This window comes from Phyllobates terribilis, unplaced genomic scaffold (genome assembly GCF_046119375.1).
Source record: "Phyllobates terribilis strain yellow unplaced genomic scaffold, ASM4611937v1 Scaffold_4__5_contigs__length_816908805, whole genome shotgun sequence".
Lineage (NCBI taxonomy): Eukaryota > Metazoa > Chordata > Amphibia > Anura > Dendrobatidae > Phyllobates > Phyllobates terribilis.
Window position 1 is genome coordinate 354,996,934 of NW_027362764.1, and position 15,784 is coordinate 355,012,717.

Sequence of the window (15,784 nt, forward strand, 5' to 3'; positions counted from 1 at the left end):
AAAAAATCAACATTAACATTTAACTTTTTTCACAAAAATTTAACTTTCAACCCAATTTTTTTATTTTTTTTTCCACAATGGTAACAAGAGAAAATGGACACCAAAATTTGTTGTGAAATTTCTCGAGTGCAGTTTTTCAATACCCCATATGTGGGGTCAAACTAGGAAAGGAGCACGTTTGACTTTTTGAACGCAAAATTGGCTGCAATTGAGAGCGGATGCCATGTCAAGTTGAGAGCCCTGGTATGCTTTAACAGTGGAAACACCCCCCCAACACACACAAATTACCTCATTTTGGAAAGTAGACCCCTCAAGGAATTTATCTAGATGTTTGGTTTGGTGAGCTTCTTGAACAGACAGGTGCTTAACAGAAGTTTACAGCGTTGATCAAAAATGTTGTTTTAGCCCCAAATTTTCTCATTTTCACAAGGGTAACAAGAGAAAATGGACCGATTTGTTGTGCAATTTCTCCTGATTACACTGGTACCCCCATATACACCACAAATTTTTCTACTTAGACCTTTTCACTTTCATACGTTTGATCGCTGTTATAAACCATTGCTATTGATGAGCATTGCAATGGTTTATAAATGTTAGTTTTGCACTGACATAAACCCCTCAGATCATGCTATGTGCATGGTATACGGGGCTTGACGTAGCCTGGTGACCCGGATCTCATCATGACGACATCAGGTCACCATGGCGGGGGTGACAGGAACCCTGTCCCTTTACCTTCTAAATGCTATAGATCGCAGCATTTAGGGGGTTAAATTGCTGTAAGCAGTGTGGGCACCACTCCTAGCAGGGTGTTAACTAGGATATTAGCTGAACATCTGGCAGCGATTGCTCGCACAGCTCCTGTTCGCACAAAATAGCCGGGTTGTACCCAGTATGTTTAAGGTCAAGAAGTCATCCCCAACCAGACGTACAAAGTACGTCTAATGGTCACAAAAGGGTTAAAGACACCTCCAGAAAATCGGGTGATTTATATATCTGGAGCCATATAGTGGATTTATACACAAGAAACAAAAATACAAAAATGGATTACAAGGGGAGCAGCAGGAATAGAAGCAAGGTCAAAAACAGGTTACATGTGTTCTATGAATCTATTAATAAAATAGATAAACGATTGCAACCTTTTGCTAATGCTAAGAGTTGGCAGCAAAACTCAATGTTTTACAAGTAAAATATTGAACACAATCAAAACAGACATTGCAAAAAGCAATGGTCAAAGGAAAATGCACAAACAGGATACAGTATTATATAGATTTTCTACACATTTTATCTTTACAGGGCATAGCCAGGCCCATCAATGATGACCTTGTAAACTAGGGGCTTGCACCTACAGGTGCTTCTCAATAAATTAGAATAGCATCAAAAAGTTAATTTCAGTTCTTCAATACCAAAAGTGAAACTCATTATGTAGAGTGATTAAAAACCGTGATCTATATCAAGTGTTTATTTCTTTTAATGTTGATGATTATGGCTTACAGCCAATGAAAACACAAAAGTCATTATCTCAGTAAATTAGAATAATTTATAACACCAGCTTGAAAAATGATTTTAAAATCCGAAGTGTTTTCCTACTGAAATGTATGTTCAGTAAATGCACTCATTACTTGGTAGTGGCTCCTTTTGCATCAATTACTGCATCAATGCGGCGTGGCACGGAAGCGATCAGCCTGTGGCACTGCTGAGGTGTTATGGAGGCCCAGGTTGCTTTGATGGCAGCCTTCAGCTCGTCTGTATTGTAGGGTCTGGTGTCTCATCTTCCTCTTGACAGTACGCCAGATTCTCTACGGGGTTATGGTCAGGCGAGTTTGCTGGCCAATCAAGCACAGTGATACGGTTTTTATTTTAAACCAGGTATTGGTACTTTTGGCAGTGTGGACAGGTGCCAAGTCCTGCTGGAGAATGAAATTTGCATCTCCAAAATGCTTGTCGGCAGAGGGAAGCATGAAGTGCTCTAAAATTTCCTGGTAGACGGCTGCTCTGACTTTGGTCTTGATAAAACACAGTGGACCTACACAAGCAGATTACATGGCTCCCCAAAACATCACCGATTGTGGAAACTTCACACTAGACCTCAAGCTGCTTGGATTGTGTGCCTCTCCACTCTTCCTCCAGACTCTGGGACCTTGATTTCCAAATGAAATGCAAAATTTACTTTAATCTGAAAACACCACCTTGGACCACTGAGCAACAGTCCAGGTCTTTTTCTCCTTGGCCCAGGTAAGACACTTTGGGCTTTGTCTTTGTCATGAGTGACTTGTAGCCCATGTCCTGGATAAGTCTGTGTGTGGTGGCTCTTGAAGCAATGACTCCAGAAGCAGTCCACTCCTTGTGAATCTCCCCCATATTTTTGAATGGTATTTCTTAATCTTTTCAAGGCTGCGGTTATCCCAGTTGCTTGTGCACCTTTTTCTACCACTTTTTCCTTCCACTCAACTTCCCATTAATATGCTTTGACACAGCACTCTGAACAGCCAGCTTCTTTAGCAATGACCTTTTGTGGCTTACCTTCCTTGTGGAGTGTGTCAATGACAGCCTTCTGGACATCTGTCAAGTCAGCAGTCTTTCCCATGATTGTGGAGCCTACTGAAACAGACTAAGGGACCTTTTTAAAGGAGTAGGAAGCCTTTGCACGTGTTTTGTTAATTATTCTAATTTACTGAGATAATGACTTTTGTGTTTTCATTGGCTGTAAGCCATAATCATCAACATTAACAAATAAACACTTGAAATAGATCACTGTTTGTAATGACTATATAATATAAGAGTTTCACTTTTTGTATTGAAGAACTGAAATATAACTTTTTGATGATATTCTAATTTAGTGAGAAGCACCTGTATGTGATGCAGTAGTAGAGTGCCGGGCAGCCAGCCTAATCGAATAGAATAGGCTGTTAGCTGGGCACGGTGCTATGTATGTGTGTTACGGGTGCCCTCTTGCAAGTTTCATTTGTGTGAAATCTTAATACTAGACAATCAACCCCTCCATGGATTGGTAGGTTGAGTGTTTTTTTTCAGAAGTATTTTGCATGTGTTACCTTGTTTAGTAAAGGGGTATGCTGCATCCTGTGTATGCATTTTTCCTTTGTGACTTTGGCTTGTAAATATTGTCTTTTTGCGATGTCTAAAATTTAATTATTTTGGGACTTTTTAAAGTTCCTTTTATTGCTTTGGATGTGCTTTTTATTTTACAAAATCAAAATAATTGAAAATCTATTAAAATCAGAAGACGGCTACTCACAATGCTGATCACAGTCCACTCTGGCAAACACAACTTTATTTCTGTCAGGATATTCTTCGTTAATGATATTTGAAGCTTCTTCAAATATAGGGTGCAACATTTGACTGAATCTACACCTAAAACATTAAAAGAAAAACATAATGTGATATGATTAGTGTTGATTGAGCACTGAAATGCCAGAGTGCTCGGTACCCAAATCGAGCACGTCGAAAGATCAGACGTGCTTGACTCAAATAGCGAGCATAACGGAAGAGAATGGCATACTCAAGCATTTTTCCGGAGGAAAAAATATTCTCTCGAGAAAATCTTTGAGGCTCCCCAATTCTGCTGAAATCTTTGCTTGCAATCTAACTGTGCGTTTCTTCAGAGCTCTCTGGGGGGCATGCGCTTTAACCTCTGCTTAATCACAGCTTGGCAGCTAGTCTAGCAATCTCAGATGCTGCCAAGCTGTGATTAGCAACTTCTAGGAGGGAGGGGTGAAAGCGCACACCCCTGAAGACTTGAATGCCCAGTTAGAGTGCAAGCAGAAATTTTACATAATGTGAACCAAAAGCAAAAATGTGAAAATCTATGCATTGAAGTGACATAGCTCAAAATGGAAGCGTGTCATAATCAGGGAACATCAGGGATTTTTACAAGGTATTTAACTACATTTTTTTTTGAGAAAGTGACAGGTTTTTAAGCCATTGCTTAAACAACAGTTCACCTAGATTCTATGTTTACACATTAATTGATGTATTTTGATGACCATTTTGCGCCAAACCTCAAATTGCAGACTTCATAACAGTATTTTGTTTTAATCTGAAAAATCTCAGTAGATTGTAGAGATTTATCTACCTAACATGCCCAATCTGGTGCAGATTTTTACTGTGGACCTCACAGACTGCAAAGTATTGGGTGTAATGTGTGTACAGTGGGTACGGAAAGTATTGAGTTAATAACCACATAGAGGATATATAGATCCATAAATAAATCATAAGGAGTAACCCAAATTAATAAAGTCTATGTGCAATACCTCCTTACAGTATAACAAACAATTTAGACAAATTAGTCATCCATTATTTTATAACAATATTTTATTATAATTTATTCAACACAGCAAAACAGGATAAAATTAAAAAAAACAGCCCCTAAAAAAATTCCCATAAAACCACAGGGGCGGTGTGGTCCACCAGTTGTCTTATTGGCAGAGGTAGCACTTTATACAGTTCAATTCAATATATATCAGTATCAATAGTATATTTATTACTTGACATAAATTAATGCATTCAATTAAATACAGAAAGATCTATATCAGATTCTATACCCTATGGTCCATTATATAGGGTGACTCAGTATATATCAGTATCAGCAGTATAATTACTGCATGACAAATTAATGTATCTAATTAAATACAGGGAGGTCTATATCAAAGTTTTATCCCTTATGGTCCATTGTACAAAATGACTCAGTATACAGAATTAATGCCAATAATAGTAAACTTGCAAGAAAGATTAATTGTACAGTCCCATAGGGTATATGATCACAAAATGCCAGTATATATGTCATAGAAAACTTGAAAATAAGTTACATTCTACAGTCCCATATAATGACCCAATGCAATACAGATTATAAATCAATTAATAGGCTGGGTTATCATCAAAAAATATATTAAAATGATTACATTGGATATAGTTGTTATATTACATTAATTATATTACCTAGTGTCACATATATAGTCCTCCACATAAATTAATTGTACAGTAAGTAAAGATACAAACCAGCTGCCATGGCGGTATCCACACACCACCCAAGCACCCCAACGCACGTTTCGCGTATGTTGCTTCCTCGGGGGGTACTTGAGGCAGTGAATGGTCTAAACAATTATTGCCATCAGTGGGGGTTGGGCCAAATTTTATGCCCTATCACATATAATTTAATCAAATACGTAGGTGTTGGTTAGTCATATACCTTTCAGGTTCCCATCATCATGCCATATGCGGTGTTAGCCATGAGGCATATAATGGCACAGCCATGCTGCCCGTCACGCATCACCCACCGGAGGCCGGCGTCCCGGAAGTCGGACCGCGCTATCCGGCAATCCGGCTTCCCCTACAGGTTAACAGTATAGTGGTTGGTTTCAATGGGCAATGAGCTGCAGCACCAGAGGGTACACAAGATACAAAGCTGTGGTGTCCTGGCTCAGCACACTTTTTGCAATTTCTATGGCAAATATAAAAAACTGATTGGTGGGTATGGCAGGTGTTGGACCAATACCAATCTGAAATTGATGGCCTTGCCTAAGGATTGGCCATCAATATCAAAGTGCTGAAAATACCATTTTAAGGCAAATTGTGTAACCTTTTATACGTCAAGTATGAGTTAGATGAGATAATATGGTTGCATATGGAGTTTTGTGCAAAAGTCCTATATAGAGACCTTGAACCTTTTGTATATATTGTGAATTGTAATGTATTGTGATAGAGTGTGATAAGTATTGCTAGTATGATGTGTTCCTGTATAGCGTATAGTAACATAATGCATAGTGTTATCACATAGGTAGTGTAATGTATAGGTATGTAGATAGTTGACTATAGGGTAAGAGTTAATGTTTGGGATGTTTAGGAAAAACTGTGTGCCTTGAAAGCAATGGAGCCATACAGTGTGGAATAACGCTTCATACCGTAACAAACGTCCACAAAACGTACCGGCTATCTCTTGAACATACCCTTACCAAGTTATCGTTCAGTAAAGAGTTTATTTTGGTGGTCTTCCTCATAGAACTGTGAAACAGCTGGCCCTGGCAATCCTGGGTCACTGGCTGCATGCAGGCATGCACAGGCATAAGGCCCTCACAGCACAAGTCCACACACTAAGCATGGACTCAAACTTATGTAATGTGCTGGGAGGCTGAAGACAAGTGCCTCACCCACAGCTACAGCCCTGTGCCATGTTACACATACACTACATGGATAGGTATTGGGACAATCCTCTTAAAAAGGGGTTGTCCACTACTATCCCCTCAAATTCCGTGCTGGCTCTGTTCCAGCGGTGTCGGCACTCACGGTCCTGGGGCTGTGATGCGGCAGAACAACATGTGGTGTCCAATCAGTGCTGGTGTCACTGAACCCGACTTTGGACAAACCTAACATGAAAAGTAAGTCCGGGATCAGCTGCAGCCATGGCTTCCTCTTCATGCTTGTCCCAAGGGGCAGGGACGCCGGCGTTGATAGGGAACCAAGCATCACATGTCATTTCGCCGCATCACAGCTCTGTGACCGCGAGTGCCGACATTTTTTTTATTTTATCGGGGCCAAACATCTAAGTTTAAGAAGGGGTTATCCTAGTAGTGGACAACCCCTTAAATAATTGAATGTAGGTTTTTCTACCAGTCCCATTGCCTTTACAATAATTTGTGAAATAGTGGATAGTTCTGAAGCGTGGATTGGATTAGAGAACATGCAAAGGTAGCACATTGCCGACTCAATAACTTCAAAAGTTCTAAACCTCCTCTGAATATCAACACAAACTAAGAGCCTCATAGCAAGGATTTCCATGACAGATTAGCTGCATGCAAGACTTAATCACAATACCAAGTGTAGAACGATAGCAAAGGGATATTACTAGATTTGACCCCTTCCTCAGAGATTGGCCTAAACCTCTTAAGAGTTCTAAGAAAGGGAAATCTTGAAGGGCATCTCTTGGACCGCTGCCAGTGATTGAAGGGTCTCTCTGTATACACGCAAGCAGAGATAGACCAGTCACTCCAGGGCAGTGGGTGGAGAAAAGCTTCCGGGGACCTACCTACTAGACTTGTCTCCTGTGCAGCTCAGTTTCAAGTGGATTTTAAAAGTACTGTATAAACTCGAGTATAAGCTGATCCGAATATAAGCAGAGACAACTAGTTTTACCACAAAAAAACTGGGGAAACTTATTAACTCAAATATAAGCTTAGGGTGGGAAATGCAGCAGCTACTGGTAAATTTACCCATCCCAGTATGAATGGCCCCCTTCATCCCCAATCCTGGTATGCATGGCCCCCTTCATCCCCAATCCTGGTATGCATGGTCCCCCCATCACTGCACACATGAAAAACACACTTCTATTCACCTTCCTTCCCTCTGCTCCAGCGCTGCGCCCTGTTCTGACAGCAGCTGATCTCAGCATCTAAGGAGCACATGACGTAACTGCCATGCGCTCTCAGACGCTGAGGTGAGCTGCAGGGATATTCACTCATCTCGACGCCGAGACTATGGGCGTGAAGAGGAGTGAATATCCATTTTCTTTAATATCGCACACTGAAGCTGCGGCTCTGTGATCACGTGTCCCCACTACTAAAAGAGAATGAATATTCCCTCTTCTCCATTGGGAGTAAACAGGAGTGAATATTTATACTCTAATAGCGGGCACACAGGATCGCTGAGCCGCTACAGGAGCCGGCAGCGGCAATTGACAGTGTGCACTATTAAAGAAAATGAATATTCAATCCTCTACACTCCCATGGGCATTTTATTTAGCAGCGGGCACACGTGGTAGCTGCAGCAACCGGCTACTGCCTGTGCACCAAACACCAATGTTTCAAAGTCAAAACATGCCTGGCTAAAATACAGCCAGTACCTGAAACTTTCTGTCTGTAGATCAGGCAACATGCATCAGCTGTTCGGTTCCCTTTAATACTTCAACAAGACAAGACATTTTAAGCTGTTGTATGGTTCCAAGTTAATTAGAGCAATTTGGGGGGAAGGCACTTTTCTGTTCCAGCATAAAATGACTCAGTACATAAAGCAAGGTTCATAAAGGCATAGCTGGGAGCGTTTGGTATAGAAGAACATGACTAGCCTGCAGAGCCCAGACCTCAACCCTACTGAGGTCCTCCATCAGAGATGAACCAGAACACAGGTTGCCAGCCAGGCACTTTTGTCCAACATCAGTGTCTAATCTCAAATGTTCTTCTGGATAACTAGAGGCTGAGAATTTTTACCCAAAATCTATTAGAAAACCTTCCTAAGCCTGCATGCCCACTATGCGTTTTTCAAGCGTTTTTGCCGCAGAATTTTCGCAGTGAAAACGCTTATAAAAAAAAGCTTGGTAATAGTTCCCCATGGACCCCAATGATAATCCGCACATGCTGCGGAAATTTCCGCTGCGGATTATCATTGCGGAAAAATACGCAGCATGTCCATTAATTTTGCGGACACGCAGCGTTATTGCCGCCATTGACTTGACTTGACACGCTTAATATCCGTGTCAGCACATTTGCACACACGGATATTAAGCGTTTCCATGTGCGGATGGTACCCGGGTTTGGAGAAGAAGAGACTCCTCCAGACCCAGGTACCATAGTACCTGTAAAAAAAAAGAATTTAAAATAAAAAATAAAAATTATACTTACCGTCCGATGTCCCCCGGCCTCCTCAGCGATGCGTCTGGTCTTTTGTACGGCTTGCGGTGGTTTGAGGACCTGCCATGACGTCATTTAGTCATGTGACAGGTCACGCGACCTCTGACGTCGGCGGTCGCATGACATGTCACATGACGTGATCGCAGGTCCTTCACACCACCGCAACCGATACAACACACTAGACGCATCGCTATGGAGACCGGGGGCCATCGGAAGGCAAGTATAATCTTTATTTTTTACCATTCTTTTTTTTATTTTTTTTTAACTATTACTTGGTCACACTATATAAATTCATGCCGGTTGCATGGATTTATATAGTGTGACCAAGTTGTCAAGCACTTTTCCAAGTGATGCTAAAAGCGCTTGGAAAAGTGCTTGATAACCCGAATGCAGAAATACATGCAAAAACGCTTGACAAACGCTGTACAATCCGCATGCGTTTTTCCTGCCAGGGAGAAGCGGAAAAAATATGTAGCATTTCTGCATCGTGGGCACATATAGCCTAAAAGAGTGAAATCTTTTTTAGTTACAATTGGTATGGGATATCACAAAAGCTCCAATGTAATTTGTAGTTGTTCCAATTTTTTTGTCCATATAGAGCACCTTAAACTTCCAACAGTTTTAAATCTGTTTAAAGAATGGAGCATGGCTATGAATCATAAAATGCTTTAAAATATACATGCACAAGTAGCTTGGAAAATTTACTTGTTTGTTTGTCAGCCATGAATTAGTGCAAGCAAGTTAAGTGTTTAAAAGTGAATAATAATTTTGTCTGTAATAAAAGTCTGTTGTGCCACTTTGAAACATCTACAGACATGGACAAAATTGTTGGTACCCTTCTGCCATTCCATAGTTACGGGTGTTACATTCACACAGCTTCAAATGTGTGAATAAATTAAAATATACCGTACATTTGTTTTAATGATAGAAACGGTACAGATGAAACCAGAACTTTACATACACCATATAAAAAGACTTTTTTTGTAACATTTTATTTCATTATAGTGGTAAAATTTCTTCGATAAGACTTGCGTTTACGTGTGAAAAAACACCCCCAAAAAACGGAAATTTAACGAAAATTTTGCAAATTTTCAAACTTTGAATTTCATGCCCTTAAATCAGAGAGGTCATGCAAAATAGCTAACAAATAACATTTCCCACATTTCTACTTTACAACAGAACAAATTTGGAACCAAAAATTTTATTTGCGAGGAAGTTATAAGAGTTAAAAGTTTGCCAGCGATTCCACGTTTTTCCGACAAAATTTACAAAACCAGGTTTTGTTTTTTTTTTTGTTGTTGTTTTTTTTAGAGACCACATCACATTTGAACTGACTGAGTGGACTTTATGACAGAAAATACCCAAAAGGTGACACCATTCTACAAACTGCCCCCCTCAAGGTGATCAAAACCACATTCAAGAAGTTTATTAACCCTTAACGTGCTTCACAGGAACTGAAGCAACGTGGAAGGAAAAAATGAACATTTAATTTTTTTTTTCCACAAAATGTTTACTTCAGACCCAATTTTTTATTTTCACAAGGTAGTGAGAGAAACTGGACTACAGAATTTGTTGTGCAATTCCTCCTGAGTAGTTTCTTTTTATATGATGAGGGTAGTTTCCTGGTGCAGACACCACACATGCGGGATGGGCTCTTATCCTTAATAGTGGGGGCCTTGTCTCTCTAAGAGAGGGGAAGAGAAGGAGATACCCAGTGTAGCTAGAAGGGTTGGGGGGATAGCAAGTGTCAGCTCAAGAGAGAGGTAAAGTTAACCCCCCAGTGACCAGACCCCTGTACTACTCATTGTAGCCGGGGGAGCGCTGGACTCTGCAGATGCAGGGATAGAAGCTCTGTCACCTTCTATGATAGGGATAGCCTTATCTGGCGATGTCTTCTGGCAGGTTTTTAAAGCAAAAAAACTGTGCCCCCAGTGAGGAACTTCCTGTTGCCTCCCCCTTCCGGTCACCTGTGGGATGTCAGGCCCTGGGAATCTCGAGCGTTCCAGCGTGGAAAGCATAAAACCCGGAAGTGACTAGGCGCCCCTGATATGACGTCACTTTCGGCGTGCGCGCCTCCCAGACCACACTGAAGGAAGAGGGACACGCTGGAGAGCTGAAGCAGGCCTCCGGCGTGCATAGTACCCGGCCTGCTTTACCCCCCAGCAGAGCGCGGGAGGCCGGGATGGTCCCAAATCGGGAGCAGCAAGGAAGGAGGAGGGGAGGACCCACGACCGACTACTGCCCGTCAAGTATGTATATATACACATGGAGGTTCTTCAGTGATGTCTGGCCGGATATATTATATACATATACACACACACACACACACACACACATTATCACTGCTGCCGTACCGGCCAGACGGCACTGAAGAACCTCTCCATGCACCAAGGGGGACAGGAAAAACACTGGTGGGGGGGGAGGGGCCTTTTAACTTATGCTCCTGTCCCCCAATAGGGCGTGGACGACATCCTCCAATGCTGTCGTGGAAGGCATATCTGAGAAAAAAAAAATGTAAAGAAAAAAATGTGGTTATGATGCACTGTTATGGGTGAGGGGGTCTGCTGCTGACACCGATATTGGAGTAATGTCCCCCAATTCTGTTAATATCCTCCATCCTGGTATGCAAGGCACACCTTGATCCCCCATGCTGGTATGCATGGCACCCCATGATCCCCCATCCTGGCATGCACGGCACCCATTGATCCCCCATCACACTGCCCACAAAAAAAAGAAATCGAATTAGACTTACCAATAATTTGGTTTCTAATAACCCACCACGACAGCAAACAGGAGGATGTAACCCCACGCTAATAGGGACAGGAAATATGAAGAGGTTTAAATATTCCCTCCCACATCCTCCCTCCAGTGTTATTACAAAGGACCACAAGAGTAAAGATGCTTTAAATTAATTTTATTTCTACTGATCCGACTGTAGTAGAAACAATAAGTGAGGGGGAGGGAATTACCCGTGCTGTCATGGTGGGTTATTAGAAGCCAAATTACCAGCAAGTCTAATTCTATTTTCTCTAATAACCCCCCCACAACAGCACACAGGAGGTATACCAAAGATATACTAGGGAGGGACAACAGCCTGAAGGACCTTCCTTCCGAAGGCTAAATCTCCAACAGACATTAGATATAGTCGGTAGTGTTTGGAGAAATTATGAATCGAGGACCACATAGCAGTTCTGCAAAGCTGCTCGATGGATGCGCTGGCTTTCTCCGCCAAGGAGACAGATATCGCCCTTGTAGAATGGGCCTTGAGCTTTGCCGTAAGAGGCAGATCTTGGATCTGGTAAGCCTCCGTAATTGCCCTCTTAATCCAGTTGGCTATTGTGGATTTTGCTGCCTTCTTTCCTCGGTTTGGACCTTGTGTATGGACAAATAGGCTCTTGTCTTTCCTTCCTTCTTCTGTTTCCTGAAGATAGTGCAGTACTATTCTCCGAACATCCAGAGTGTAGAATTCCATTTCTTTCTGGTCTTTTGGGTTGTCACAAAATGATGGAGGAATTATCTCCTGAGATCAGTGAAAATTTGAGACCACTTTAGGTAGAACTGAAGGGTCAAGTCGGAAAATTAGACGATCTTCCAGGATCCTCAGGTAGGGTTCGTTGACCGAAAGGGCCTGTAGTAGTTCACACACTCTTCTGGCTGTAGTTATTGTAACCAGGAAAGCTGTTTTCCAGGTCAGCCTGCCCAGTCTTATGGTTGATAAGGGCTCAAAGGGTGGAAGGAGTTAACCCCTTCAGGACAATGTTAAGGTCCCAGGGGGGAATCAAGTCTGTTACTCTAGGGTGGATGCGGGTGGCTGCTGTCATAAATCTCTTCACCCACTGATGTTCAGCTAGGCTTTGATCAAAGTATGAGCTTAACGCTGCTACCTGGACTTTAAGAGTACTAGGGCTGAGACCTTTGTCCAGACCTTCTTGTAGAAAATCTGGAATCTGTGCTACATCGGCCCTATGAGGGTCTGGGTGAGTGGGCGCACACCACTTTAAGAAGGTCTTCCAGATCTTATGGTAAATGGTGTTCGTTACAGGTTTCCTGCTCTTCTGGAGAGTTTTGATGACTTTCTCTGAGAGACCTCTTGTTTTTGATATCAGGAATTCAGAAGTCAGGCAGCTAGGTGTAGTCTCTCGGGATCCGGATGGTGAATTGGTCCCTGGAGAAGGAGATCTCTGATGGGAGGAAGGATTAGAGGGCTCTCCACACTCAGACTGGTTAACGTCCCGAACCAACTTCTTTTTGGCCAGAGAGGAGCCACTAGGATTACTCTGGTCCCTTCAGTCCTTATCTTTTGTAAGGTTTTTGAAAGGATAGCCAGTGGGGGAAAGCCATAAGCTAGTTTGAATTCCCATTGGTGAGCGAACGCGTCCACGCCCATGCAAGGGTCGTTTGGATCCAGGGAGAAATATTGAGGTACTTTCGCGTTCTGGTGTTCTGCGAAGAGATCTACCTCTGGATAGCCCAATCTCTCGACTAACATCTGGAAGATGTCTGGGTTTAGGTTCCACTCTCCTGGATGAATCTTTGTTCTGCTTAAGAAAATCGGCCTGGACGTTGACTGAACCTTTGATATGAAGAGCCGATAGGGATAGAAGATGTTCTTCGGCCCAGGAAAATATTCTCGCAGAGACTGCTTTTGAGCTTTTGTGTCTTGTGCCCCCTGGATGACGAAGGTGGGCTACTGTGGTGATATTGTCTGAAAATATCTGTATGTGGGTTTTCTGGACTAGAGGCTCTGCTGCTTTGAGTACTTCTTCTACAGCCTTTAATTCTCTGAAATGTTATGAGCTCTGGCTCACCTCTTTGGTCCATATACTCTGAAATAGCTCTTGGGAGACCATGGCTCCCCATCCCTTCCCGCTGGCATCCACTCTTATGGTTACTAGCGGATTCTGGATCCATGGTACTCCTCTGTTCAGATTCTTCACACTCAGCCACCAGAATAGAGAGGTTTTTACCCGTGGTGGTATAAGAATTCTCCTGTTCAGAGACCGTGGAGATCCGTCCCAATTCGTAAGGATGTGGGTCTGTGATGTTCGGGTATGTGCCTAAGCCCAAGCAACCATCTGGATACAAGAGGTCAGACACGAGGTCCGACATGGCATCTCTCAATGATACTGATCCCCTGATTCTTAGGACATTGATCTTTGTTTTTAGCATGACCTGTTTTTGTTTGGGCAGAAATTACATCAGGCTGTGGGAATCCAATCGTACTCCTAGAAACGTTTTTGTCAAGGAGGGAACCATATACGATTTTTTGCAGTTCACTAACCAGCCCAGAGAAGATAGGATCTGAGTGGTCAACTGTATATGTTCTTGGAGTAATGGTACTGAGGGCCCGATTAATAACAGGTAGTCGAGTTATGGTACTATTGAAACACTCTGACCCCTGATATAAGCCATGACCTTTGTAAATATTCACGGGGCTGAGGATATCCCGAATGGGAGAACATTGAACTGGTAGTGGACTATTTGTTCACCCTGGGTCACTGCGAATCTTAAGAACTTCCTGTAAAGTGGATGTATGGAGTTGTGGTAATATGCATCCTGGAGATCGATTGTGGCCATGACATGGTCCTGTCCTATCAGGGGGACCGTCGATCTGATGGATTCTATCTTAAATCGCTGGTAGTGGATATACAGATTCAGTGGCCTTAGATTGATTATAATTTGGTGCGAGCCATTTAGTTTTTTTATTAGGAAGAGTTTGGAATAATGTCCTCTGCCTATCTCCCTTGTAGGAACCAGGGATATCACCCCTGAGGACAATAGGTCTGTTAGACCGGATATCAGGGTGGCCTGTCGACTTTGAGAAGAGAGTTGCGTTAATTTTACTCTGTGGAGGATAGGAGGAGAAATCTATTTTTACTCCAAACTAGACTACCCTCAGGACCCATGGGTCTGAGCAGATTTCTTTCCGCTGAGGGAGAAAATTCCAGATGCGGCCCCCGACTGTCCTGAAGTCATGGTTTGTTCTGACCTTGATTTTGGGAGAGAAAAAGCTTCTTGCCTCCTCTTCCTTTTGGGTAGCACCATCGTCATGTTTTCCCTTTACCCCTATATTGAGGGGTCTGCTACTGGGGGAGGGGGGGGGGGGGGGGGCAGAAAGGCCCTTTTCTTACATTTCTAGGTTCCAGGAGGGCCGCCTTCTTGTCTGAGGCTTTCTCGAGAAAATCTAGGGCTGGCCCGAACATGTATTTCCCTTTAAAGGGGATGGAACAATTTAATTTTTGATGCCACATCACTGCTCCAGATTTCAACCATAGGGCCCTTCTCACAGAGGTTGATAACCCAGATGCTCTTGCCGCCACTCTCACCGATTCTGCAGAAGCATCTGCTAAAAACCCCGTAGCTTTCTGTAGAAGCGGTAGGGATGCAAAAATTTTTTCTCTGGGGGTGCCCGAGACTAGGTATTCCTCCAGTTGATCTAGCCAACGAGCCATTGACCGAGCTACGCCCGTAGAGACTACGTTGGTGTTTAATAGTGCTGCTGAGGTCTCCCAGGACTTTGAGTAGTACCTCCATTTTGTGTTCCAAGGGGTCCTTTAGTTGAGAGGAATCTGCAAAGGGCAATGTGGTCTTCTTTGCCATTTATGCAATCTGGATATCCACTCTTGGGACTTCAGACCAGCATTCTGCAGTCTTGTTGTCTACAGGAAATCTATCCTTTAACTCCTTTCTGGAGATTCCCATTCCTCTAGGACCAAGTCCCTAATACTCTGGTGTATATGGAACACTAACTTCTTCCTGGAACTCAGCCCCCCAAAACATCTGATCCTGTACTGTCTGGGAACCTTTTCTTCCTCGACCTCCATAGTTCTCCTTACTGCAATGAGGAGTTCCTCCAAGCTATTTGATGGAAAGTAATATCTTTCTCGTTGGGAGTTATCAGGAGTTGGACTCAGTTTACCTTCCTCTGGAAGATCTTCCGAGATATATACCTCATCTTTAGAGTCTTCCTCCCCTCCCTCTGGCGGGCTGATCTTCCTCTTTTTGGCTGCTGAGGGAGTAGATGTAGTATCCTGACTAGGTGAGGGAGTAGGGAGAGCGACTGAGGCCAAGGAGGATTTGATCTTTTGACGTATAATCCCCTTTATTTCTTCCATTAAGGAAGGTTGTTCCTGCCTGATAATTTTCTCCGT

At 42.8% G+C, this 15,784-nt stretch overlaps 1 protein-coding gene across 2 annotated transcripts in view; it reads right to left on the minus strand.

Moving 5' to 3' along the window:
* Positions 1-15,784, minus strand: part of ERP44 (endoplasmic reticulum protein 44) — a 140,749-nt gene that overhangs the window by 90,382 nt on the left and 34,583 nt on the right. For both annotated transcript variants that reach the window (XM_073678419.1, XM_073678418.1), the window contains one exon: positions 3,254-3,369. In XM_073678419.1, coding sequence (XP_073534520.1) covers positions 3,254-3,353 — 100 coding nt within the window. In that variant the 5' untranslated portion in view covers positions 3,354-3,369. The remainder of the gene's footprint in view (positions 1-3,253; positions 3,370-15,784) is intronic.